This window comes from Trachurus japonicus, chromosome 4 (genome assembly GCF_045865225.1).
Source record: "Trachurus japonicus isolate A0001 chromosome 4, Traja_1.0".
NCBI lineage: Eukaryota > Metazoa > Chordata > Actinopteri > Carangiformes > Carangidae > Trachurus > Trachurus japonicus.
In genome coordinates, this window is record NC_140910.1 from 26,174,501 (window position 1) to 26,198,971 (window position 24,471).

Here is a 24,471-nt window from a genome sequence, read left to right on the forward strand (position 1 = left end):
GTGGAAAGACGTCGCCTCCGAGATGTAGAATGTGTATTATAGAAGAGAAACACATTTCAGGACCAATGACTTGTATCCTCAGAACAGAGTCAGACATGTCCTGTGATGGTCAGCCTCCTTTCATATTTAAGCTGAAAATCACAGGGCATGTCTGAGGATACAAGTCAGCAGTGTAAAGCTCCAGCATGATATGTAAATGATGATATGACAATGTCAAGATTTTTCATTTTATATCATACAAAACACCATGAAGTGTATAAATAAAAATTATGTGTTTACAAGTAAAATAAAAAATATTTAAATTATTAGACGAAAAAGGTGAATTTAATTTCAATCTAGGCCTATTTGAATGTGCGGCCCCCAAGGTGTCTGTTAAGAAAAATTCTGGCCCTTCGAAAAATGTATTTGAGTACCCCTGTACTAGAGCAACGAAGAGCAGGACTGTGCTGAAATAACAGCAAATCTGAAAAAGGAGCTCTGACACTTAAGTAAACATCACTACCCATTGAACTGTGGTATTAAAAGTTTTATTTTATTTATTTTTTTATTTTTTTATCTGTGTGAAAAGGCTAGTGGCCAGTAAGTAATATCTTGAATAAGGGAAAACAGAATAATGTGCCCTTTGTGTATTTAAAAAGTGTAGAATTTGCATATGTAGCATCTGTAGTAATCAATGTACTTTATCCTCTCAGGTCCATCCACAGACTGACACAGTTGGAGAGGTTGGATCTGGGTAGCAACGAATTCTCTGACATGGTGAGAATGGTTGTCGCCAACTATGTACAGTATACATTAACATTAATCCTATATGAGCACAGTAAGCTCAGGCAATAATATTTTATCAATCTAATGTTTGCACCTACCAGTTTGTAAAGAAATGCGCACGGAAACGAAGAAGGAGAAGAGAAGGAGGTCCAAAGTCAGAGAAGAGTCTGTAACACAGATGCTGTGTCCCATTTCTGGGGCCACCTCCTTTAAAGTTCACATTTGCGGACCCAGTGCAGCATATGGTGAATCATCTGTAGAGCGTCTCCTCGAAGGAGGAGGAGGCACAGGTTCAGCTGGACCTCGGAAGTGGGACACAGTGACATGGTGGAGGAAGAGAGGGCTGGATAGAGGATGGTAGGATGTGACATCAGGGTCAGACAGGAAGTCGACTGTGACAGGAGTGAGTTGGCTGCACGCTTTACTTGCTGCCAAGAGATAGAAAGCTTGGAGGGAGCGACTGCCAGTCTCACCCACTCTGCCAACAGTTAAATCAAAGTGGGAAGTCTCTGGACCCACCAAAGCACCATTTTTTTTGGATCCAAGCGTGTTCACGACATTTGTACTGTCTGTTTGCGTGTGAAATAAAAGTGTGTGATCAGTGTAAGTTACTGTGGTTTCCTCTGTTTTTACATGTTAGCCAGAGGTGTTGGAACAAATCCACAACTTAAAGGAGCTGTGGCTGGATAACAACTCTCTACAGTCTATACCAGGGGTAAGAACATATGAATAACGCTGCACTGCAGATGTTGCTCTCTTTTACATCGTTTTGCTCTTCTGTCTTTTTCATTCATCTATCTCTTTCTCTCCTCGCAGTCAATAGGGAAACTTCGTCAGTTGCGATACTTGGACTTAGCGAAGAATCGGATTGAAACGTTGGACACGGACATTTCAGGCTGTGAGGCCTTAGAGGACCTGCTACTATCCTCCAATATGCTGCAGCACCTCCCTGACTCTATAGGTACACACACGTATATACACACAAAGTTGATGAAGCTTTAGCAAAGCATCTAAATCACCACCTGTTTAATTCCTAATGGGGTTAGACAGCAGCAGTTGTACTGGGCAGATCCCAGGTGAGAGTGGTGGCAGCAACAAAGCACAGACAAATGAAAAGTATATTAAGGGATGGTGTTTTACTGTATTTTTCCTACAACAAATCCCATTTGAAGGGGGAAAAAAAAGAAGTAATACGCTCTATGTCTCAACAATTTCCTGACCCCTCCACCTTGCCTGTGGCGATCGGCTCCGAGCTCCAACAGCTCCAATATCTAAATCAGGTCATATATAAATAGATTCCCTTTTTTAAAAAGTGTGAAGTAATTGACTAAAACATCTGGGAGTATAGTTTCCGGCAAACGATGCTCAAACAGGAGTGCGTTTTGCATTTGTTTGGGACTATTTTCAGGCTCTGAGTAATGTGCATTTGGTTTGCTGGCGAATATTTATGGCAGCAGGAAGGGTGTATGTGGGATCGACTCAAAATAAACTATAGTGTTCATTGTAATGAAGGAACATGTCAGCCAATGCAACTGTATGGCTCACTGATGAGTGTTTTTATAGTTTGTGACAACAGTTCTATGGTAAAGAGGAAGACGCTACTATATCAGGCTTCAGCTCCACAGGCGCTGTTCGTCAGAAGGATCAGTTCATTGTGTTGGTTTTGCTCTTTTCACAGGATGTTTTCACCATAAGAGAAATATAGATTATCGCTATCTATTCTATATCTACCCTTAAAAAAAATGGCACGTCAGCCCACGGTGTATGTTTCTTTGTAGAGGAAATAACTGGTGCATGTTTGTGTTGCTGTGTCAAATTGAATGTGTGTTTGCATTTGGTGCAGGAATGTTGAAGAAGCTGACAACACTGAAGGTAGATGACAACCAGCTGACCTCACTGCCTAACACCATTGGGAGGTAAGAAACCCCTCCTCTACACACACACACACACACACACACACACACACACACACACACAAGTACACATGCAGCACAAATGGAATCATAAAGCCTTGTGTAGACTTTAGTTTTCACCTTCAGCAGTATCTTGTATCAGATTAGACGTTGTCAGCAGGGGACTGTTTATCTTTGGTGGGTTGTTGTTCTCCTTGTTTATTACTGTTAGTTGCTGTGTTGTAATGCTGGCTGATGATTGGGGGGGGGGTTCTGTGTGTTGTGTTTGCTGCGCTGCTGTGGCATTAGTGCGAAGCCCAAGCAAGGGTGAGTAACATTAGCCTCCTGGATCCAGGGGTGCGTTCAGAGACAGATAGATGTTCAACTGCGTTGCAGATACAAACATCCAAGCTTGAGACCACATGCTATCAATGTGGGAAACATCTTGTATTCATGCAAATTACATGCAAACATAAACTTAATTTCGGGTTTTGAAGGCATGAAATGATAATGTTCTGTTTTCTTAATGTTCGTTTCTCAAATCTGTTCAATATTTGGACATAATGTTTGAATAAAATCTACATCTGTAACAGTAAATGTACTCGAACACAGCCCTGGTAAAAAACCTACAGGGTTCAGACAGAAATGATTGCATGTAAAAAGATTATAGTAATTTGATTATGAGAAATTCTTATTATAATCCATCACAGTCCAGATTCAATCAGAGTAATCAGATTAGTTGCTTTTGAAAAAGAAAAAAGGAATATTTGTTGAATGAAGCAGAAACATCTCTGAAAGGAAACACACTCAGATTTCATTACTTATGAACATAAAACTCTGCTCTTATTGCAGATTGTAAATAAGGACTTTTTTATTTTGTTTAACTCCAGGGTTAATGAGAAAAACAAAACCTGTAGCAACAGAAACATGAAGTTACATTAGTTTGCATAAGAATAAATAGATTTAGTTCCTTTTTTTTCTCCTATTAACACTTGAATAGCTATTTTGAATAAACACAAATCGGATAACTGTGATGGATTACATGTCAAAAAGATTGATCATCGACATTCTATTTGACATTAATGTAAAAATTCTTTGCAATGAATTTGTATCTGAACGCTGCAAAAACATTTTGTCTTCCTGAACAAGTCCCAGATTTTAGCCTCAATAAGTAGAACTGTAGACCCATGACTTCCCCTCTGATAATACCATATGATATCCTTTTCTTACCTCAGTAGTCGTGTTTAACTAATAATTCTGAATGTGATCCCTTAACTTCCCCTCTGTGTCTTCGATGGACAATTCTCTATTCCCGAATAAGTTTTTTTTTTTTGCGCTATGATGAAAGCTGTAAAGAATGTGTGTAAATGCAAATCAAGATGCATAGTTACAAAAGGATGCTATATAATAATGTACGCTTACAAAGAGTAATATAAATATATAATAGAAGTTAAGTTACTCTATGTTTCTCTATTCATACATGTAATTTTAAACTTCAGTTACTCTTTTAGGGCTGTGACTTTATAACTATTACAACCTGTCACCCTACAGATGGATGGATAGCTATACATACTGTGTATATATATACAGTATATATATACTCAAATGTGGAAAGTTTCTCCCAGTGACTACATACAGTACGTGCCAGTTTATGTGTCAGTTTTAATTGTTGAACTTAAAGCTGCAACTGCGAGGCCACGGCCACAGTTTAAAAACGTTTTTTGCTCATTTAGTTGATACTCTAATCTGGCCTCGTTTGGTTCTGTGCTGGAGGAGCGACTGTGTGCTTCTCATATTCTGTGTGTATGAGAGACCAAGTTAGTCCTCATCGTTGAAGTCTTTTCAAGTGTTATTTGAACACACTGCCATTAAAGCCTCGTTGGGATGCACCAAGCAGCAGTAGGCTCAACTCTGGTGAGAACAATTGCCATTTTTTAAAAACCCAATGGCCACAAGAGGCAACGATGAGCCGATTACACACTCGAAAACAAACGTCAACAAGCGTCAGAAAGTTTATATTTATGCTTTATAACAGCTGTTCTCAAACACCTTTCTTTTTTAGATTCAGCGATAGAGGTGACATCAAGGATGAGGACTAACTATGTGCTTTTGTAAATGTGCGTCTGGTTAAGAGCAGCACACAGCCACTTCCCAGCACTTTTCTCTGGGAGCTTCAGGGACCGTCTCCCACGCAGTGGATGAAACAATCCTGAATAGGAGTAGCTCTCAACCAGAGGGGACCAAGAGGACCAATGTGTAGGATTTAGGGGGCTCTATTTGAAGAAATGGAAAATAATATGCATTATTATGTTTTCATTATTATATAATAACCTGGAACTCAGAATTGATGTATTTTGGTTAGCTTAGAAATTAGAGGACGACTTTTGTATCTATACAGGAAGCAGGTTCTCCTCTATAGAGCACAGACAGTCTGAACACTGGCGTTACAGAGATGGCCCTCTGTATTTTTACATTTATTACATACCTGTAGGCCACCATAAGCTCTCCTACACACTTGGAAAGGGAGGTTTTATGGGAGAGTTATTCAGTTTGTTGCCATCTGCAACCTCATGACTAGATACAACTACTGTAAATCCTACACACTAGTCCTAAAAAATCCTAAAATGAACTGTGGAGCTGGTTGGCAGATTGCAGCTAAAGTCAAATGTGACACATTCAACTCTTACTGTATGTATTTGTGGGAGACATAGGTGTTATTTTCAGTTTTAATCAGGAGCACAGACAACGCAGAAAGAGATAATAAACCAGGGGAAATGTAACAGTGACTTCCATCTACATAAAGGATAAGAAACTCTTCTCCTCTGCTCTGCTCCTCTCTCCCTCTCTCTTCCCTGTCAGACCGTATGGTGGCCCAGATGGTCTGGTCCATTGGGAATAATAATAGCAGGCTAATGCAATGTTAACAGTGACAGTACATTAATGTAGAATTGTTGTCTCATTAGCATTAGCCCGCTGTTAGCGCACTGCTAGGCCAATGATAGCAGTCAAGGGAGGCGGGGGTCAGGCTGTGCTGTGGAGGGCCTGCTGTGGATGTTGCTGCTGTGAATCTCAGTGAAGTGGAGAAGTTGAGATCCAGGTTGAAGAATTTCAGGCATGCAGATGGGTGTTCATCAAATTAAAAATCAAATTTATGCAGGTAACACCAGACTAAGTTTGATTGATTGGCTGTCTCTTAATTGATTTACTTACTGATTCTTCAATGTGACGATCTTTTCCTTCTCGCAACACTCTACATCTAAGTTATCGCTGCTGTATTAAGAGACTTTTCCTTCTCATCGTAACACGTTAAAGAATAAAGCTGGCGTCATTTTGTACTTTTTATTATTGTCAACAAACCTCAAACGTTCGTCCGTCTCTGCTCACTTTCTGACATCCTTGCCTTGTCGAGCTCAATCATTCATTCCCAGTGAGGATATACATCTTGAGAAGAAGGTCAAACATAAAGTTTAAGGCTCAGTAATTTCCTTGAACAGCTGGGCACTTAAGTTTTTAGCAAACACTCATAAAATTGGAGTAAATAGTGCATATGTTGAGGGACTATTTTCAGCTCTACATTAATACACGTTTTGTGCACTGATGAGCATTTTACTGCAGCAGGATGGCATATGTAGGATGGACTAAAAATAAACTACAGAGCCTGTGTTCATGTTAATGAAGCAACATGCCACCCAGTGCAACAGAGGGGCTCATTCATGTGTTTTGTAACAGATATTAGATTAAAAAAGTGGAGCCGGATGGTGCAGAGCTACGAGATAAATCAGCCTTTGGCCACACAGACTGTAGCTACCTGATGTTGGACCAACTCATCCTTGGTTTTCATTCTTTTCACAGCATTAATTGACAATAAGAAAAATCAAGAGTGGCGCCATCGTTATTCTTTAAAACCTCTTATCTAAGTAGTTAGATGTTGCAGCAGAGGTTCTGCAGCCTGTAGAATGAAATCCTCTCTGTCTTCCTCTCTGCTTCTGTTCCTTCCACTCCAGTCTGTCTCTGTTGGAGGAGTTGGACTGTAGTTGTAATGAGTTGGAGTCGTTGCCTCCCACCGTCGGCTACCTGCACAGCCTGAGGACCTTCGCTGCCGATGAGAACTTCCTCGCAGAGCTGCCCCGGGAGGTGAGGAGATCAAACCCATCAGGAACACTTGCCTACGCCGGCAGAGATAGTATTATTCAGAAATAAAGCATTAGAGAGATTAATTAATTTCCTTATCAGTATCCTTCATGCCTTTATCATGCAGAGCAGCAGAGTTTTAAGTGTCTTCCCATTGTGTCACTGCTTTGCTGTGAAAAGCATTTGCTCCTTGCGGAGAGTTCACTCTGCTCAGCTGATTTGCTGATCCACAGAAAATTCATAGGCAACACTTCTGATAGATAATATAATGTATCACCTGAAGAAATGACACTCACACACTTCCAGCTTCTTAATTGTTCAAAATTGCTGCTCTCCTTTGCTTCTTCTGACAGTAAATAGTGTCTCTTATTGTTTCCTACCGCTCATCAGACAAAATAAGCAATTAGAGGTGTCACCTTCAGCTCTTGTGTAATTGTGATCACCAGTGTCCTGACATTTTACAGATTAGACATTCACGCTGAGTGAATTTTTAAAATGCAGCCCTATTATTATTCTTTCATGGTATTAAAATGTAGCTTGTTAAAAGGTGTCCCTCATGTCGCTGATCTAATGCAGCATTAGACGCCATTGTGATGAGATCTGATGGATTGTGTGTGTGTGTGTGTGTATTTCAGATCGGCAACTGTAAGAACGTGACGGTAATGTCTCTCCGGTCCAACAAGCTGGAGTTTCTCCCCGATGAGATCGGACAGATGACCAAACTACGAGTGCTCAACCTTAGTGACAACAGGTACAAGCAGCACACAACACGCCCACTCTCATGTATGTAGGCTACATTTTCATCAATGGCTGTTCGGGGTCTGTAGCTGCTCTCACCGCCCGCTGTTACCATGGGAATGGGTGAGTGTGTTGCCATGGTTACGCGCTCTGCAGGCTGTACAGTGCGTGGGCAGAAGAAACATCTCTCTTTTCTTTCTTTCTCACTCTCTCTCTCTCTCCCTCTGTCTCTCTCAGGTTAAAGAATCTGCCGTTTACCTTTACTAAGCTGAAGGACCTGGCAGCTCTGTGGCTTTCTGACAATCAGGTATCTTTTCTTTCTCTTTTTCTTTCTCCTCCTCCTCCCACACTCACGCTCACAGAGTCTGTACGTGCTCGCGAGTCTGCAGCACAAACGCTCGACACTATCAATGAATTAATCAGATTACCAGGCCTGTTTTTATGGGTCTGTTTACTGACGCCTCGACTTGCTGTTAATGCAAACTCAACACATCCTGGATCTGTTTTATATTAAAAGCCTTGCGGTAATTCACGTGAGGCCTTCTGCTGTAATATTTATTAATTCACTGCATTTACACAGAGCTTTGGCCCAGTTAGCCAATCAGAGCACCACAGAAATCAAAACTAGTGCCTGAAACACCTTCAATGGACACTAACAACACCGCATTCACTGTCACAGGGAAAATATTTATTTAGAAAATATGAAATTTTAAAAACAATTCACATACATGAGATTTTTGCTTAACGATGAGAATGCAAGTTTGATGACCACACTGTGAGTCAAAATATGAGACTATCCCACATAACGTTTAAAGTTTAATCAAAGTTGTTGATGATAATAAAGTCACAGCCCCACTGGATTCCTGTTGATCTAAAACAGAAGACAGCAAATTTAAAATTCTAATGCAATTTGTAAAATGGCAGTGGAGTCTCACATTTACATTTAAAATTGGCACTTCTGTGTGCTGATTCTGCCTCGTAATTCAATCTCCGATCAGTCTTGTTTGTATTTGCATCTGCCATTTCTTGCATCACAACCGGCAACGCAGACAGTTTGAAAGATACAGATTCCACTGAAGTTGACGTTATATTGTCTGAGCTGGATTGGTTTGGTGTGTAGCTTTTCTTTAATTCATATGCCAAAGTAGAAATGTAGAAAAGTCTCTTGGTTAATACATTTTAAATGCAGCTTTATGTGTGCAGTAACATTTCCATTTACATCACGTTACCGTTTCAATAGACATGACTCAATTCTTTCTTTTTTTTTTACAAGCCGAACATGCAAATTAAAGAGCGTCTTGACAGTTTATTTATCAAGGCTGTGTCACATTGATGAAGTAGAAAAATTCAATTTGTTATCCAAATCTTAAAAGAGAGACAGTTTCTCTCTCTTTGCAATTCATTTTCCTTGTTGGCGAAATTGATTTGCAAATTCTTTCCAAGCGATTTACATTAATACTGGACGAGTTTCATTTCTAGTCACGTCCTGAATAAACGGAAATTTCCTCAACATGAGACATTTGAATAAACAATCAATGAGCACAAATCTTTGTTTTAAGAGCAGTGGTCGGATTAGTTTTAGATTAGGAATTAGGAAACGAAACTGATCGATGAAAGTGGCCATTAGAATACTAATATATACTAATGTGTCTGTGTCTGTGTTTGCAGTCCAAGGCTCTGATCCCTCTGCAGACAGAAGCCCACCCAGAAACCAAACAGAAGGTTTTGACCAATTACATGTTTCCTCAGCAACCGCGACATGATGAGGGTATAAACCGTGTGTGTGTGTCTGTATGTGTGTGTGTGTGTATGTGAGAGAGAGAATCAGATACAGATTTACAGTATAAAAGTAATAGTAATAGAAGTTTTAATTCTATCTTTGTTGTGTTGTTCGTGTCTCTTTTGTGTGTGGGTGTGTATGTACGTACAGATTACCAGTCAGACAGCGACAGCTTTAATCCGACCCTGTGGGAGGAGCAGAGACAACAGAGGATGACAGTGGCCTTCGACTTTGAGGACAAGAAAGAAGAGGAGGACAACTCTGGGAAGGTCAAGGTCAGCTCTTTCCTCTCTCTCCCTGTCCTTCGCCCTTCATCTCTTTAAATAATATCAAATTTTCCAGATTTGAACTATTAATTCAGACAATGAACAGCTGTGTTGAATACGTATGTCCCTCTGTGGATGGATGGCAGTGCCACCGTAACAATGTCTAAGCAAGGGGAGGAGAAAAGTATAAATGTGTGATGAAAGTAGCAAAATAGAAACAAAAACTATACAATCAAAAAGACATGGGCGAAAGGAACCTATTAATACCATTTATGATTATTTTGTGGTATTTTCACTCACTCATAATGCTTCTTTTGGTCCTTTTATTTGCATATATACTTAAAACGTATTGTGATCTTTGCAGGTGGAGATCAACCTAAAGCGCTACCCAACACCTTACCCTGAGGACCTTAAGAACATGGTCAAGTCAGTGCAAAGCCTCGTGGGCAAAAGCGTGCACGCCGGACACGGGCACCAGCACCAGCACCAGCACCAACACCAGCACCAGCACCAGCACCAGCTGAGCACAGGCACTGCCACCTCAGCGGGAACCAACATGGAACACACACACCTCAGCAAAGAACAGTACGAGCCACCATGGCCCCTACCGCCCAAAGAGGTAGGACATACACACATACACACACACAGACACACATACACACACATACAGACCCATAAACATGATGCATCCCTCCGCCCCCTTCTTGCAAGTGTTAGGTGTAGCGTTTGGCCAGGGAAGATGACAGGGAACACAAATGATCTGATCTGTACTGCTGCTGAAATTCATCATCTGTGCGTTTGCCAGGTGACAGACAGAGAGATGCAGGACTTCTCTCAGTCTCAGCTAATGGATCAGGGATCAATGCATAACTCTGGCATCGACATTCCCAAGAGGAAAGACAAAGAGGACCTGACAGAGAGTTCAGAGGTTTGCCCTTTAACTCTTCATTTACCTCGTACAGTGAAATTAATGTTAAGGGAATGTAGTACTGTATTTATTTATTTTTTTGTTTGTTTGTTTGTTTTTTAGACTAATAAGCATAACAATTAAATGTACTGTATATAAAAATGTCAGGTTCAGTTCATAAATTAATTTTAAAGGGATAGTTCAACATTTTGGCAAATTCGCCCATTGTCACCGGTGCATGTTGTTTTGAGATCCGCGGGGCAGAAACGCGAGCTGCTCAGTGAACACAATGGAGGTAACGGTACAGGTCCCCTGTCCCTCATCAAACTCATCAAATACACAATCCAACAACTCCAAAAACTCTCTTGTGGCCTGCACATTCACCACGCTATGAAATAATCATGTAACATCACGAGTTGTTTTCGTGGTAAATACGTAGCCAGAACTATATTCCAGACACGGCTGCTGGGTGGAGTGATTTCAAAATCGCAAGTAGTTCCGAGAATTTGCTTTGTGTGTCCTAATTTTACATAATGGTTATTTCATAGTGTGGTAATTGTGCTGGTCGCAACTTGTCCACAAGAGTGTTTTGGAGTTGTTGGATTGTGTATTTGATGAGTTTTGAAGGACAGGGGACTATGTACCGTGTTAGCTGAGCAGCTCGCGTCTCTGCCCCGCAGATCTCAAAACAACATGCACCAACAATTAAAGGTAATGAACCTTAGGGATTATGGCAATGGGCAAATTTGCCAAAATGTTGTACTATCCCTTTAAAAGATTTAGAAATAGTTGGTGTGATAAATCTTATACTGTAATCAGTATAACAGTTCATGCCCCAGTGTAATTTCTCAGCTTAATTATATCTCAGGTGACCCCCTGATGCCTTGTGAATTGTTGACAGTTTTACAGTAAAGCAGCTTCAGCTAATGTCAACAAGAAAAGCAGTGACTGATGCGGGAGATCTCCATATAGAAAAAAGACAATCATTGGTCATTTTGGTCTGGGCTGTTTTTAAGGATGCATTACTGTTACTGCACTGTATTTACCTGATGTGAACCTGTGCATCTATCCTTCTGTCCAGGACTCGATGGGCGGCTCTCCCAACGACATCCGCATCTCTGACATGAGGCCCACCCTGGTGGAGCCACCGATGTACAAACCAAAGGTGGTGCTGCTGGGCAAAGACAAGAAAGGTAACTGCACCCACAGAGGCTCATATACGTATATGTAGACACAAGACTGCACACATACAGCACACACAGTCATGTAATGTGGTCTATTGTAAAGCACTGTGGGGCATCTTGTCAGTGCCCATTAATTAGTCATGGGGGCAAGTGGATTATTTCAGCACATGGCAAAGAAAGAGCGGGAGTGGGAATACCCTGAACCTCTGCTGTGAATCTGGATTAGAGCCTGACATGTTCGGCTTTTCTCTCGACCCGTTTTACTTGTTTTGCCCCGAAAGCCGGAGTTTCATCTGAGTTAAACGCGAGGCGGCCAGTCAGCTTAACTAATGAACCCACAGCTAATTTTATTGCCCCATCAGAAATCTGCCTTTTACTGTAGTCTGTTATCTACTTTAAATAATTCAGCGCCCATAATCCCATCCACTGAATGAAAGAGTTTATCTCTGCTTCATGACAAACTGTTGATCTGACTAAATCAGAGCTCCTTGGTGTAATTTACTCCTTCTGTGAAATGATTAAAGCTCACACAGCTTGTCTGTCTTGGTGGGTCTAAATTCTTAATAAACGACCTTCTGGCAAATTAAGATCTTTCCGTGAATTGTATTGTCAAACATTTAATAAGTTCGACTCTAGAGCCTGCTAATTTGAAATTTACAAAAGGATTTAGTTTTCTTTCTCTTATGTCTCTCTCTGGTGTTTATTTGGACATTGCTCTCTTTCTACCTCCCTCTTCCCAAAGAGGTTCTTGATTTCAGAGGGACTGGTCTGGTTAAATAAAGTTGTTTGTTTATTAGATCCCCATTAGCTGCAGTACGAGACTTTCCTCCCTGTATAAACAAATACATCTTTAATCCCCGTTTAAAAGAGGCTGCACTACGTTCTCGCATCAAAAACCTTGGCAGAGAATTCCATGCAACCTTCGCTCTTGCGTTTGTTTTACATGGTGGCAACAGGAAACGACCTTCCTGCCGAGTAGAATAGTTATGACTGTCAGAAAAAAACACAAATTTATTATTAAAAATTGCTGGGTTTTTGTTATTATGACATTTTTATAAAACAAGCCAGAGAATAATGTAACCTACTTTTGACACTTAACCAGGCCAGCTGATTGTTCATTTCATTTACCCTTGTTCTATAAGGGCAATGAAGAACGATTGGAGCAGCTTTATTCTGAGCCTCCTGCAGCCTTTGTATGTTACCTTCTGACATGTTGGACCAAATCACTGGACAATAGTCGACTCGACTCGATATTGTCCAAACATATTGTATAATGAGTGCGCTGCAGGAATCTGGGTTAAGAAATAGACGACAGACAATGAAAATAACATGATTCTCCTGCCTCTCGTCCTGTCAGTGTACAGAACTCAGTATTTAATGGGCCTAAACATCATCCTGGTTACAGTTTCACCTCCTCATTAGTACTTGAGAAAAATCTCTGTAACACTTTCTGATTTTGTTGTAGCTCTCTGTCTAAAATATGTGAGTGGGTCCTGGCAGTGTTGAGAGATACAACTTAAACAGAAAATCACTTTGATGCACTGTATCTGTGGTGAAATGAGCCATGTGTAAATTATTTTTAGATTGTCCAGGCCGCACAAAAAGAAATCATTCAGCTGCCACCTGAGGAAAGAGCGCAGAAACACAGAAAGGTGTTGGGGCTCTTCAGCGCTTCTCAGAGGGTTATCAGAGAGAAGAGGGTGTGACATTTTCACTGACCAATCTTGTCTCTGTCTCTGTCCGTCTGTGTCCAGAATCTACAGATGAGGAGATGGATAAGCTCCACTGTCTGAACCACAGCGGCTCCTCCGCTACCTACTCCGACTACTCCCCCTCACAGGGCTCCTCGGGCTCCTCCAACCCGCCTGCCAACACACACTCGCACACGCTCTCCCATGCACACCCACACACTCCGGCCCTGCCCGCCCCCAGCAAGGACCAGGCCCCTCAGACACACTGGACCAACAGGTACACACACTTTCACACATACACATTCACACTTACAGACACTTGCGCACGTCCCTCTTTCATGTTCAGTTTCATCATCGACTATCCATCATCTCTTCCTCTCTTACTATTCCACACCCCCTCCCATCTCCTCCATCTATCATCCATCTATCCAATCGGTCCATCCATCCTGTCCCCCCCTCCTTCATCTCTGTGTCTTTCTCATCTCTCTGCTCGCTCCACCAAGGTCAGAGAGACTCATTAGGACGCTGCTGCAGACTTCTGTCTCTTTCCCTCTCTCTCTCTCTCTGAGCTCTTGCCTCCTCTGCTTCAAAGCTGTCCGTTCCAGGCTTCAGAAGTACTTTACAGATTTTTGAAATAAAAAAAATCGCGTGTGTTTTGAAACTGTATTGAGTTCTGATCAGAAATGGTGCAGCTGCAAACAATAACATGTCTCAATTTAGCCTGCCTGCCACATCTCTGACGTCCTCAGTACAGCTTGAAAGATTCTTGTAACTGCTGATGTAAGTGATGCAAGTAACTCTTTTTTTCCCCACTCCATCAACGAATGATATAAATACGATGGTGTAACAGGACCATAGTACGAGAGAGGAGGTAAACTTCAGAGTCTAAAACTCATCCACATCATCCATTGCAGACGTATTGCAAAACAAGAGTTTCCTTCCATTATAGGGATTTTTTTTATTCTTGTGAATTTGGAAGTTAATTTTAACATTTCTAAAATTCACTATTCATGTCACCAGTTTCAGTTGTGTATTGCCTTGAAAATAAAGATAAACAAATGTGTTAAGGTTGATCTAACAGTTATCATGATAGAACAAAAACACAATAAGAAAGATGTTCAGAATCAGGAACCTAGCAGAGTGAATAATAACCTTTTCAATTTGCTCCTTAAACGATAAACTACTGTTAAATAATGTTAAAACAAATTTCTTTGTCCTCGCTCCTCTCATGTCTCTCTCCATCCTAGGGAGCACCTGCAGGTTGAAAGCTCGATTTGGTATTTTCTGACATTAAACTTGTCATTTCAGGGGCCCCGGGGTGATGTACAGATCACCATCTGTATCCTTGTCCCTTTGTCTTTGTACTTGTGAAACATGTGGTATTTGCAAACTGCAAGAGGCAGCGAGGGAGGTTGAAGGCATTAATATTTTCTGTTCAAGGCGGCCCTTAAAAAAAATTCATTACAAATTGATGTTTCAGAGAGGAAGAGAAAGTTATGCTGATCTCAATGCCCATTGGCTCTGATTAAATATACGGCACATTATAATTCATAATAATTCACATATTTTTATTCTTTTCCAGCATCATTTGTTTAATATTTTCTGTCATTGTAGACTTGCTCAGTCGTTCCCCAAGCCCATTGACTCCAAGCCCCTGCTATCTCAGAGAGAAACCCCTCCATCAGGAACCCTGCAGCAGCGCGGGGATCGGCGCCCGCTCAGCGAGCCGTTCGACTGGGCCGAGGCTCCTCACTACGACAACACGGGCTTCGATGCTGAAGAGTCTCCTCTGGACGGTCCATCCAACACGAGTCAGGGAAACCCTCCGCTGGGCTCCAAGCCTCGCAGCCAGTCGACGCACGGGCGCCGCCCACTCCTCAGGCAAGAGCGAATCGTAGGAGTTCCCCTGGAGCTTGACACCCAGACGCTCCCCTTCCACAGCAACCAACGCCCCGGCCCGGACAATGACCCACAGTCCGGACCTTCCCAGAATCCTTGGCAGAATTGGACCCGAACCCCGAGCCCGCTGGAGGACAGGACCGCCTTTCCCTCCAAGCTGGACCTGACGCCGACTTCCAGCCCCAACCCGGACCGCAAGGATATAGACTCGAGGTCAGGGATGGAGCTGAAACCTTATGTTACCTTAGTCTTTTCTCTCTCAGATAGAATCACAGGTTATTTCTATGTCTAAGTTTAAAGGGATGGTTCAACATTTTGGCAAATTGGCCCATTGCCATAATCCCTACAGTCATATCACTAGGTTCGTTACCTTTAATTGTCGGTGCAAGCTGTTTTTAGTAGAGCGGAGCTACAAAGGATATTGGGATTTCTTGGTTTCCCTCATCAAACTCATCAAATACATAATCCAACAACTCCAAAACGCTCTGGTGGACAAGTTGTGACCTGCACATTCACCACGCTATGAGATAATAACGGAACGTTACAGCTCCCTTCAGAAGCAGTTTTTAATCTCTGCATTTGCCTCGAAAACAACTCTGTCTCGTAATGTTCTGTTATTATCTCATAGCGTGGTGAATATGCAGGTCACAACTTGTCCACGAGAGCGTTTTGGAGTTGTTGGATTGTGTATTTGGTGAGTTTGATGAGGGAAACCAAGAAATCCCATTAGCCTCCGTAGCGTAGCTCTGAGCAGCTCGCCGCTCTGATCTGCCGTTCTAAAAACAGCTTGCACCGACAATTAAAGGTAACGAACCTACTGCTATGACTGTAGGGATTATGGCAATGGGCCAATTTGCCAAAAATTTGAACTATCCCTTTAACACTTAATGCACATCCCTTGTTTGTTTTTCTTTACTCCAAGGCTGGAGCAAGGATCAGGGCCTTTACCCGGCAGCTGGACGTACCACGACAATCAGGGGGAGCAGAACAGAAAGGATCAGCTCACCGTCAGCGGGGGCAACAAGGTGACAGTGGTGATGAGTAAAAGCTCGGATCGCCTGTCCCCCATGATGAAAGAGACGAGGTCCAAGTTTAAGAAGTCACAGAGCATTGATGAAATAGACATCGGCTCCTACAAGGTCTACAGGTAGGTTTGTATGTATGATCAATGAAATAATCCAATCTTCAGCGTTGTAGCTCTTGAAGCTGATGTCTGGTGCTCTTCACTCTCTGCAGTATCCCCATGGACAGCTACAGTTCATCCATCGAGCAGCAGACCAGTTTGGACCGTCCAGAGCTGCCTGGTTCCATGGAGCAGACCAACATGGCGCGATCACAGTCTGCCCCCATGTTAGATGATGAGATGGGCTTCCCAGGCCACGGACATGGCAACCAGAACCAGCTGGGGCAGAACCAAAAACCTGCCATCCCACACAAAGCCTACCACTTTGACCAGAACTACAATCCCCAGGTTAGCAGCTCTAGACTTAAAACTATTGAGCATTGTGACAGCCTTTTTTACCGGAAGATTTAGATTCTATTTTGCTATTTTGTTTTGAGTTTGAACAAAGCTAATAACTATTCTCACCAATCAGGTGACCATGGACCGTCGGGTCCCTCCCCCCTTCCCCAACACACCGGATTATATCAACCATGCATCGAAGGCCTTGGAGTACATAAATCAGCCAGGGAAGACATTACCCAAGGAGCTGGTCAGCCCTCGGTATCGTGCGTATCCTCCGCTGGAGATGTTTTCTTTCCCCCAATCGCCAATCAACCAGGACGGTCCGTCCAGCCAGCAGCAGCAGCCAATCCCCTCGCAGCGCTCCCGGCCAGGGTTTCTGAGGAGAGCAGATTCACTCGTGAGCTCCACAGAGCTTGCGTTGTTCCGCAGAGTCCATGAAGCCCAGCAGGAGGCGCTGCAGGAGGCCGCTCAGTACAGGCAACAGGTAGGAGCTTCAGCTATGTTTGTGTAACTCCCACAGTCAAAACTTGAATGAATAATGTTCACCACAACCATGACATACATGAACCTAGACATTAGACATTTCCAGCCCTGCTTCTATTTAGATTACTTAATTTTCTTATGTATTTTTTTTTTAACCTTTTAATTGACATTCTGCAACAGATGTGACATGTACTTTAGTAGTCTCCAAGGGATCAATTCAGTTCAAGCAGTTCCTGAACGTAAAAAAAAACACACACACCACCAATGACAACAAGCAGCAGACAACAAACAGGAGTAATATGTCAGAGACAAGGTCAGTACATATCCAAGGCCACAAAGGCCAAAGGACTAAAAAAAATAAAGAAACTGGCACTTGCTATACATACAGCATATTATCTAGAGTTAAAAAGAGTCAATGTCTGGCCTGAAATGTTATATAGTCCATCCATTTCTTCCAACGTGAAACAAAGTCCTTCTTGTAAGTCACATCTGCAGTAATCTCTCCATCCTACATCCACATGTTCAATATTGGGCTCTCCAGTGAAAGCCATTTTCTGGTGAGGGCCTTTTTGCCCGCCACTAACAGAATATTAAACAAATACTTGTCCCTCGTTGGCCATCTTTCAGACATGAGTCCAAAAAATAAGGCTTTGATGACTTAAAATTTGCCCTCTCTATCTCCTCAGGCGGACCCCCCTCTTTACAGTCGGGCTCTGGCCTACTCCTCCCCCATGGATCACTCTGCTCTCACCAACATGGCTGATAGCCAGGGTCAGATGATGCACAACAAGCGGAACGGTCGCTATGATGACGACTATCCCACCTACCAGGAACAGAAGAAGCCCATGATTGGTTACCCAACCAAGAGCCTGACTCAGCGCCGCCCCCTGTCGGCCAGGAGCTATAGCACCGAGACCTACGGAGCATCTCAGGTAGGACGGCTGTCTGTCACCTCCGCTGCTGCTGAGCAAGGTGTCAGTCCTCACATGTATGTCTCAAAAATAATAATCAATCAATTATCAAATAGGTTTGGATTAACCAACTTAATATTTGGACTCTTAAACTGCCTGAATTTAAGTTTAAATGTTGAATCAGATGGAAGACTTGCAAGGAATTAGATTTTGGCAATGGCCACCATCTTTCCCTGAACTTGCCTTGGTAGATTTAGTTTGTGTAATTTTGGAGGACATGGACAGAAGGGCTAATTTATTTCAGAAGTGCAAAATAAAAATGTGGAATTACACTATTCATCAGAGTAAAATACATTACACCCTACGTCCTTAGCTTCATCCATACCCCAGATCCCAAGGCAATCCCAAATCCATAAATAATCCCCTCAGGATGTTCTGGGTTTGCCCCACGTCCGACTTTCCGAAAATAGTCGCAGGGAGGTGTCCAGCCGCATACTGATTAGATGTGCAAAGCACTTCATCTGACACCTTTGAGCACGAAGGGGCAGAGCACAGGAAAGGAGCCAAGAGCTGAGAAACTAATATTGTACAATTAAAGACTGCAGTCTCACTCTTGCTGTCTTTTAGCCAAAGTGGAGATCAGAAGATACCGTACATCACCTGTCATGTAAAGAGCTTCACCTTTAGGCTCAGCTCCATCGGCCCCATGACTGTCTGCATTACTGCAGGCTTTGTGCTTATCTGCTGGTACAACTCACCAAACCTCAGGATACGTAAACTCACCAGAATGTCAGACATTTGTGAACATAACAGTTATTCCCATGCTAGCGGTTTGTCAGCCCACCACATCAAACTGAAATATCTGAACTGCTTTATCAATTACAGTATCTTTGGTAATCTTATCACTCATCAGTCCAAAATAAATGATTTAACCATTACTTTGGTTAATGATCAAATACCTGTGTAAGGACCTACACACAGTATATCACACACTTGATTTTTAACACATTATCTGTGAAGCAGCATTGGCATTAATTTAAAGTTCTGGTTTGTCATCAGCTGGTTAATATAAATCCAGTTTTCACTCCTTTGTTTGGAAAAAACAAAACAATGAACTAAAGGTTGTCCACAGAGCTGAAGGAAACAGCAAAAGTGGTGCTTATTCCCTGTGGTTTGGTGACTACGAGTGACGCTTTTCAAACCCACACCAATACAAAATACAAAAACACTTATTAGTGAAGATTAGTGAAGTTTAAATAATAATATAATATAACACGATCAAGTCCTCCTTCATTTCTTACTATCTTTGTAACATCTTTCCACCTCAGGCTCGTCCAGTGTCGGCTCGTCCTACCATGGCCGCCCTGCTGGAGAAGATGCCCCCTGACTACACCCTGGCAACGTGCCCTGAGAAACCGTCTGACGACACCATCAAAGTAAGACCTGTCGTACCACAGAAACCTGAAGACATCACCTCCAAGATGCCTGCCGACTGGAGGCAACAGCTACTCAGGCACATAGAGGCCAAGCGACTGGACAGGGTACGTCACTGCAATGTAGACACTAAGGAGGGAGATGCACACACACTCACACACAAACCCACACAAACCCACACATACATACAGCATTCGGTAGCCCTCCCTGTCTGTATCTGTGTTAAGTCTGTGTTGTAAGGTCGACCAGATGCGTTGTCTGGCTGCATGTGTGTCCACTCCACACTGTCGCTCTGTCAGCCTGACCTACTGCACACTCACTACTGTGGATATGTGCCAAAAAAAATCACACGTCACAAAGTACAGTGCATTTGATCTTGCGTTGTGCCTTAAAATCCTTTATTTGAAACAAGTGAAAAGTCACCAAGATAATCCTAGTAGATTGACTTTAATGTACTGTACTCTGGTGCAGTTGATTTTAGTTTCCTATTCGGCTTTTGAAATGGTCGATATTTTCACCTGTTTTCTAAAAGAAACTCACAAGATCTTCAGACTTCAATGCAGGACGTAGGTAAAGATGGGGATGTTTTTCAGGACACTGTAATTACAGCGTATGCATCAACACTGATCCAGGGAAACATTAGTATCGTCAAAGGAACAGTTTAATGTTTTGGAAAATACTCTTATTCGCTCTCTAGTCAAAAGTGCCATCATAACCATGAGCTAAATGTGAAGCTAATTTAGCAAAAAATGACTTCCTGGAGTCTCTGCTCGGAGTCGTGACAAGACTTCAGAAAGTCAAGTAGATTTTTTACTTATTATTGTATAAAACTAAATATTTTTTTCAACTTTAACCAGCAAGTATTTGACATTTTTGCCTGAAAATCACAGATTTTATTAATCAGTCATCAAAATAATTGATCCTATTGATGGACTTCTAAAGATAATGATCTGTAAGAATTTTAAATCATTTTCAGATTTTTGCAAAAAAATAATTGCTTCAATCACAGTTGAGTTATATTACATTCTGTGTGGTATTAAGTAGGTAAATTAAACTAAAATAAAATAAAAAATGCTGTATAATGTATGGACACAGGAGCTTTATGTTATTTTACCTAAGAACACAGTCTGGTTCCAGCCTTTTGCACTCCTGCAGGTTCAGATTTACTGTACAGACATGAGAGTGCTATCAAGTGTCTCATCTAACCCTCAGCAAGAAAGCGAATAAACATACTTTCCAAAATGTCACACTGATTCTTTAATCAGAGCCGGTGCCTCCGCAGACAGGACAATCAGACGTAGTAGGGAGGAGGTCTGGAGCTCAATAATGAAAAGCACTTTAAACAGCATGCAGAATGTCAATATCGTGTCAATACGTCATATGATCCCCTGAGCCTGTCACATCGTCCAGAATACATCCACCACCCTGTCGAAGAGAAGTTGGTGTGGACATTTGGACAGAGCTGAAACACACTGTGTCTCGATACAGAGACGTTTAGAGAACCGTAATAAAGCAGGTGTATTGTCTGTTTAAATATCCACACGTTGCTGCACAACTAAACGTACACACTAATGTTGGAATGAACTGACCCACTGGTTGTCGTTTGTATGACATGATGTTTTGTGTGTATTGACCGATCACTAGCTAACATTTCTCTGTGCTTTCAGCAACTCTGCACTGTTGTTGTTGTTGTTTTTATCAGTGTTCTGGTTGTTTGTTTTATTTGTTTGTTTACCTGTTTGTGGAGCTCACAGTGTGTTGTCACCACGCTGCAGCCCGCTGTGTCGGCTCCGCCCCCTCCTCCTCCTCCTCCTCCTCCTCCTCCTCCTCCTCCCCCCCCACTACATTCACCCATGTCATGTGATGTTGTCTTCTCCAATCAGAGTGGTGTCCTAAAGCACAACACGCTCACGCTGGGCATGCTCTGTCAGGGCGGGGGTCACGGCCAGGGGCGCAGCAGCACTTTGAACTTTAACCTTTACAATAACACTAAGCATGAGCCCCCTGCTGGCCGCTGGCTGCCACTACCTCCTCCTCCGTCTGCTAACGCTGTGAGTATCCATCTGAGAACAATGAACCCCTGGTACTGCTCTCATTACTGCACATATAGGTAATTATAGAGCATAGGTGCCACTGCCTCTTCACCCAGCTACAGCTACCATGAACATTTATTTAACTCTTCAACCATTACTGCTATTCTAGTTCGGATTATTAAAGGGATAGTTCAAGATTTTGACAAATTTGCTTTTTGCTATAATGCCTATAGTCATAGCAGTAGGTTCATTCCCTTCAATTATCGAGGCATGTTGTTTTTAGATCCACGGGGCAGAGACACGAGATGCTCAGCGAACACAATGGAGGTGAATGGTACAGGTCCCCTGTCCCTCATCAAACTCATCAAATACACAATCCAACAACGATAAAACGCTCTCGTTGAGAAGTTGTGACCTGCACATTCACCACGCTATGAAATAATAATGTAACATTAGGAGACAGAGTTGTTTTCGATTTCAAAAGCGCAAGTAGTTCAGAGTATTTGCTTCATGTGTCGTAATGTTACATAATTATACCTGATTATTTCATAGCGTGGTGAATGTGCAGGTCAGAACTTGTCCACCAGAGCGTTTTGGAGTTGTTGGATTGTGTATTTGATGAGTTTGATGAGGGACAGGGGACCTGTACCATTCACCTCCACTGTGTTCGCTGAGCAGCTTACGTCTCTGCCCCGCAGATCTCAAAACAACATGCACCAATAATTAAAGGTAATCAACCTACTCCTGTGACTATAGTGATTATGGTGATAGGCGAATTTGCCAAAATGTTGAACTATCCCTTTAAAGCTACCTCGTCTCATCTCAAGCTCATCCCTGCGGTCCTGATGAAATGGATTGGCTGAGTTGAAAAAGGCTGAGTGTTGATCATTAATGGCTGATATTAAATGTGTTTGGAGAAATGCTAACAATTTGAAGTTTTCAGACTTAAAATCCACGGCTCTTTGTGAAACAGGTAGGAGTAAGTGAACCTGAGTGGTGGTAACATTAACTCAATTTTCACTATTGAGGGGGGAAATCTGCTCACTTTGCAATAAAAGACTTAATCATACTTAAAACATAACGGGATCAGTTAACGCTCATGTAAATCTGCCTGAAAGCCAGGCAGTGACAGGTTTTACACATGGATTCAATTAGTGAGGTGAAATGTTCATTTTCAGCAGTGCTCACCTTGTCTCTCTGTCCCTGTCTCTCTCTCTCCCTCCCTCCACTAGACCCCCTCACAGCAAGCCGCCATGCTGGATAACGACCAGGAGGGGGTGTCAGGGAGTAACCAGTGGGTTCCCTACTCACTCGGCAGGAGAGACGTCCCACCTGACAACCTCATGAAGAAGGTGAGAGCTCTTGTGAACCATTTCATCTTTTATCCATCCTCCTCATAATCAACATAGTGTGGAAGTAACATACCGTGACAATATTTGCGCTGTGAGCAAAGGTACTTCTCTAACTTCTCCATCTCCTCCCACAGAGTGCCCACTCACACAACCCCTCCCACCAATCACACAACACCATGATCGTCACTTCCTCTTCCTCCTCTTCGGCCAATACCCCCCACCGCGTGGTCGGGCAGCAAGTCTATGATGGGATGATGAGCAAGGGGGGCCAGTACCAACCAGGGATGCCCCTGTCAGTGGTCCCCTCTGGGGGACCTGGTCAGTACCAAGGCAACATGGTTCAAGGTAAATGGTAAAAAGAATTGAAACAGGTTGATCTGTGCTTACGCAGAATAATGTTTGGGTTTATACTGTTTAAATGTGCTCAAGTTATATGGAAAATCAAAATATTTTGGGCCAAATAGTTCATTTATAATGTTATTAACAAACTGTATCTTTGTATTTGTGTTGTCAGATGTCTCCATAACATTACAGAGAGATTTAATGTAGGATAACATGTTATCTACATGTCTTTAAAGACCGGAGGGATGGCCATTAGCCACATTACCCACAGCCTTGTCTCCTCTTTATTCTGATGATATCTTCCCATTGATAATAAAACTGCAATGATTATTCAAATAAACAATTAGAAATTTAAATGTACTCCAGTTTTAGATTTAAAACCTCCAGACACCTGATAATAATGCAGTAGTATTATGTGCCATGTGTCTGTGCAGTAACCTACCACAGGAAGTTTTATTCCACGTTGTTGGACTCTACCAGTCTCGTTCTTTTCCCCCTCCAGCCCATCCCAACTCTGGTCAGGGTTACCCCGGCAGCGGCATGACCATGGCCATGTCCCCGTCCGGGAACCAGAGCCAGTACAACCCACATTCCTCCCACGGCTCCCATCAGCCCTCCCTCCCTGCCACCAACCCCCAGTACCACGGCAACCAGGGGATGGTCCATAGCAACCAGGTTGTCATGACCACCCACACCAACCCACGGCCTCAGAGCGCTCGCTGCCTTTTGCAGACCAAAGGCCAGAAGAGCACGGATGGTTTCCAGGAACAGGTATCCATCCATCCATCCGTCTGTCTGTCTGTCTGTCTGTCTGAAAACCACATCCTACATTGTCATGGCGTTCTGTTTCAAAATGGGTCCCGATCAAATGACAGCGAGGTCGATAGTCACAGGGTTAGAGAGGATCTCGGCTTTGTGGATGTTAGTCCATTCGGTATCACAGCAAATAATTAAACTACACTTAAAGGAGAATTCCGGTCATTTTCTAAGTAATGCTCTACAGCTCTAGGTCCCCGAGTGTGACCATAGGAAAAGATCTGAGAAAAATATGTGCAGACCGGACCTAGCTCTCCTCCTGCTAGCTGCGCTACACTGCAGTTAAACAGTGAAGTAATGAGGGCAGTTCTTCTAACCGCGACTTTGGCCTCTATCTAATGCTCAAAATATCACTACACATGCTTTGCAACATTCACCAGTT

At 42.6% G+C, this 24,471-nt stretch overlaps 1 protein-coding gene across 9 annotated transcripts in view; it reads left to right on the forward strand.

The window, feature by feature from the left end:
* Window positions 1-24,471, forward strand: part of lrrc7 (leucine rich repeat containing 7) — a 72,857-nt gene that overhangs the window by 37,870 nt on the left and 10,516 nt on the right. For 4 of the 9 annotated variants that reach the window (XM_085774983.1, XM_085774982.1, XM_085774986.1 and 1 more), the window contains exons 7-30: window positions 693-756; window positions 1,406-1,480; window positions 1,582-1,726; window positions 2,609-2,681; window positions 2,967-2,984; window positions 6,662-6,791; window positions 7,424-7,539; window positions 7,764-7,833; window positions 9,195-9,294; window positions 9,457-9,581; window positions 9,937-10,191; window positions 10,378-10,500; window positions 11,561-11,672; window positions 13,418-13,631; window positions 14,969-15,466; window positions 16,176-16,400; window positions 16,490-16,724; window positions 16,849-17,202; window positions 17,888-18,128; window positions 19,436-19,653; window positions 21,430-21,597; window positions 22,812-22,931; window positions 23,066-23,276; window positions 23,776-24,044. In XM_085774983.1, the coding sequence (XP_085631109.1) occupies window positions 693-756; window positions 1,406-1,480; window positions 1,582-1,726; window positions 2,609-2,681; window positions 2,967-2,984; window positions 6,662-6,791; window positions 7,424-7,539; window positions 7,764-7,833; window positions 9,195-9,294; window positions 9,457-9,581; window positions 9,937-10,191; window positions 10,378-10,500; window positions 11,561-11,672; window positions 13,418-13,631; window positions 14,969-15,466; window positions 16,176-16,400; window positions 16,490-16,724; window positions 16,849-17,202; window positions 17,888-18,128; window positions 19,436-19,653; window positions 21,430-21,597; window positions 22,812-22,931; window positions 23,066-23,276; window positions 23,776-24,044 (4,159 nt within the window). The remainder of the gene's footprint in view (window positions 1-692; window positions 757-1,405; window positions 1,481-1,581; window positions 1,727-2,608; window positions 2,682-2,966; window positions 2,985-6,661; window positions 6,792-7,423; window positions 7,540-7,763; window positions 7,834-9,194; window positions 9,295-9,456; window positions 9,582-9,936; window positions 10,192-10,377; window positions 10,501-11,560; window positions 11,673-13,417; window positions 13,632-14,968; window positions 15,467-16,175; window positions 16,401-16,489; window positions 16,725-16,848; window positions 17,203-17,887; window positions 18,129-19,435; window positions 19,654-21,429; window positions 21,598-22,811; window positions 22,932-23,065; window positions 23,277-23,775; window positions 24,045-24,471) is intronic. The other 5 variants (XM_085774988.1, XM_085774985.1, XM_085774989.1 and 2 more) reach the window with 2 other exon arrangements.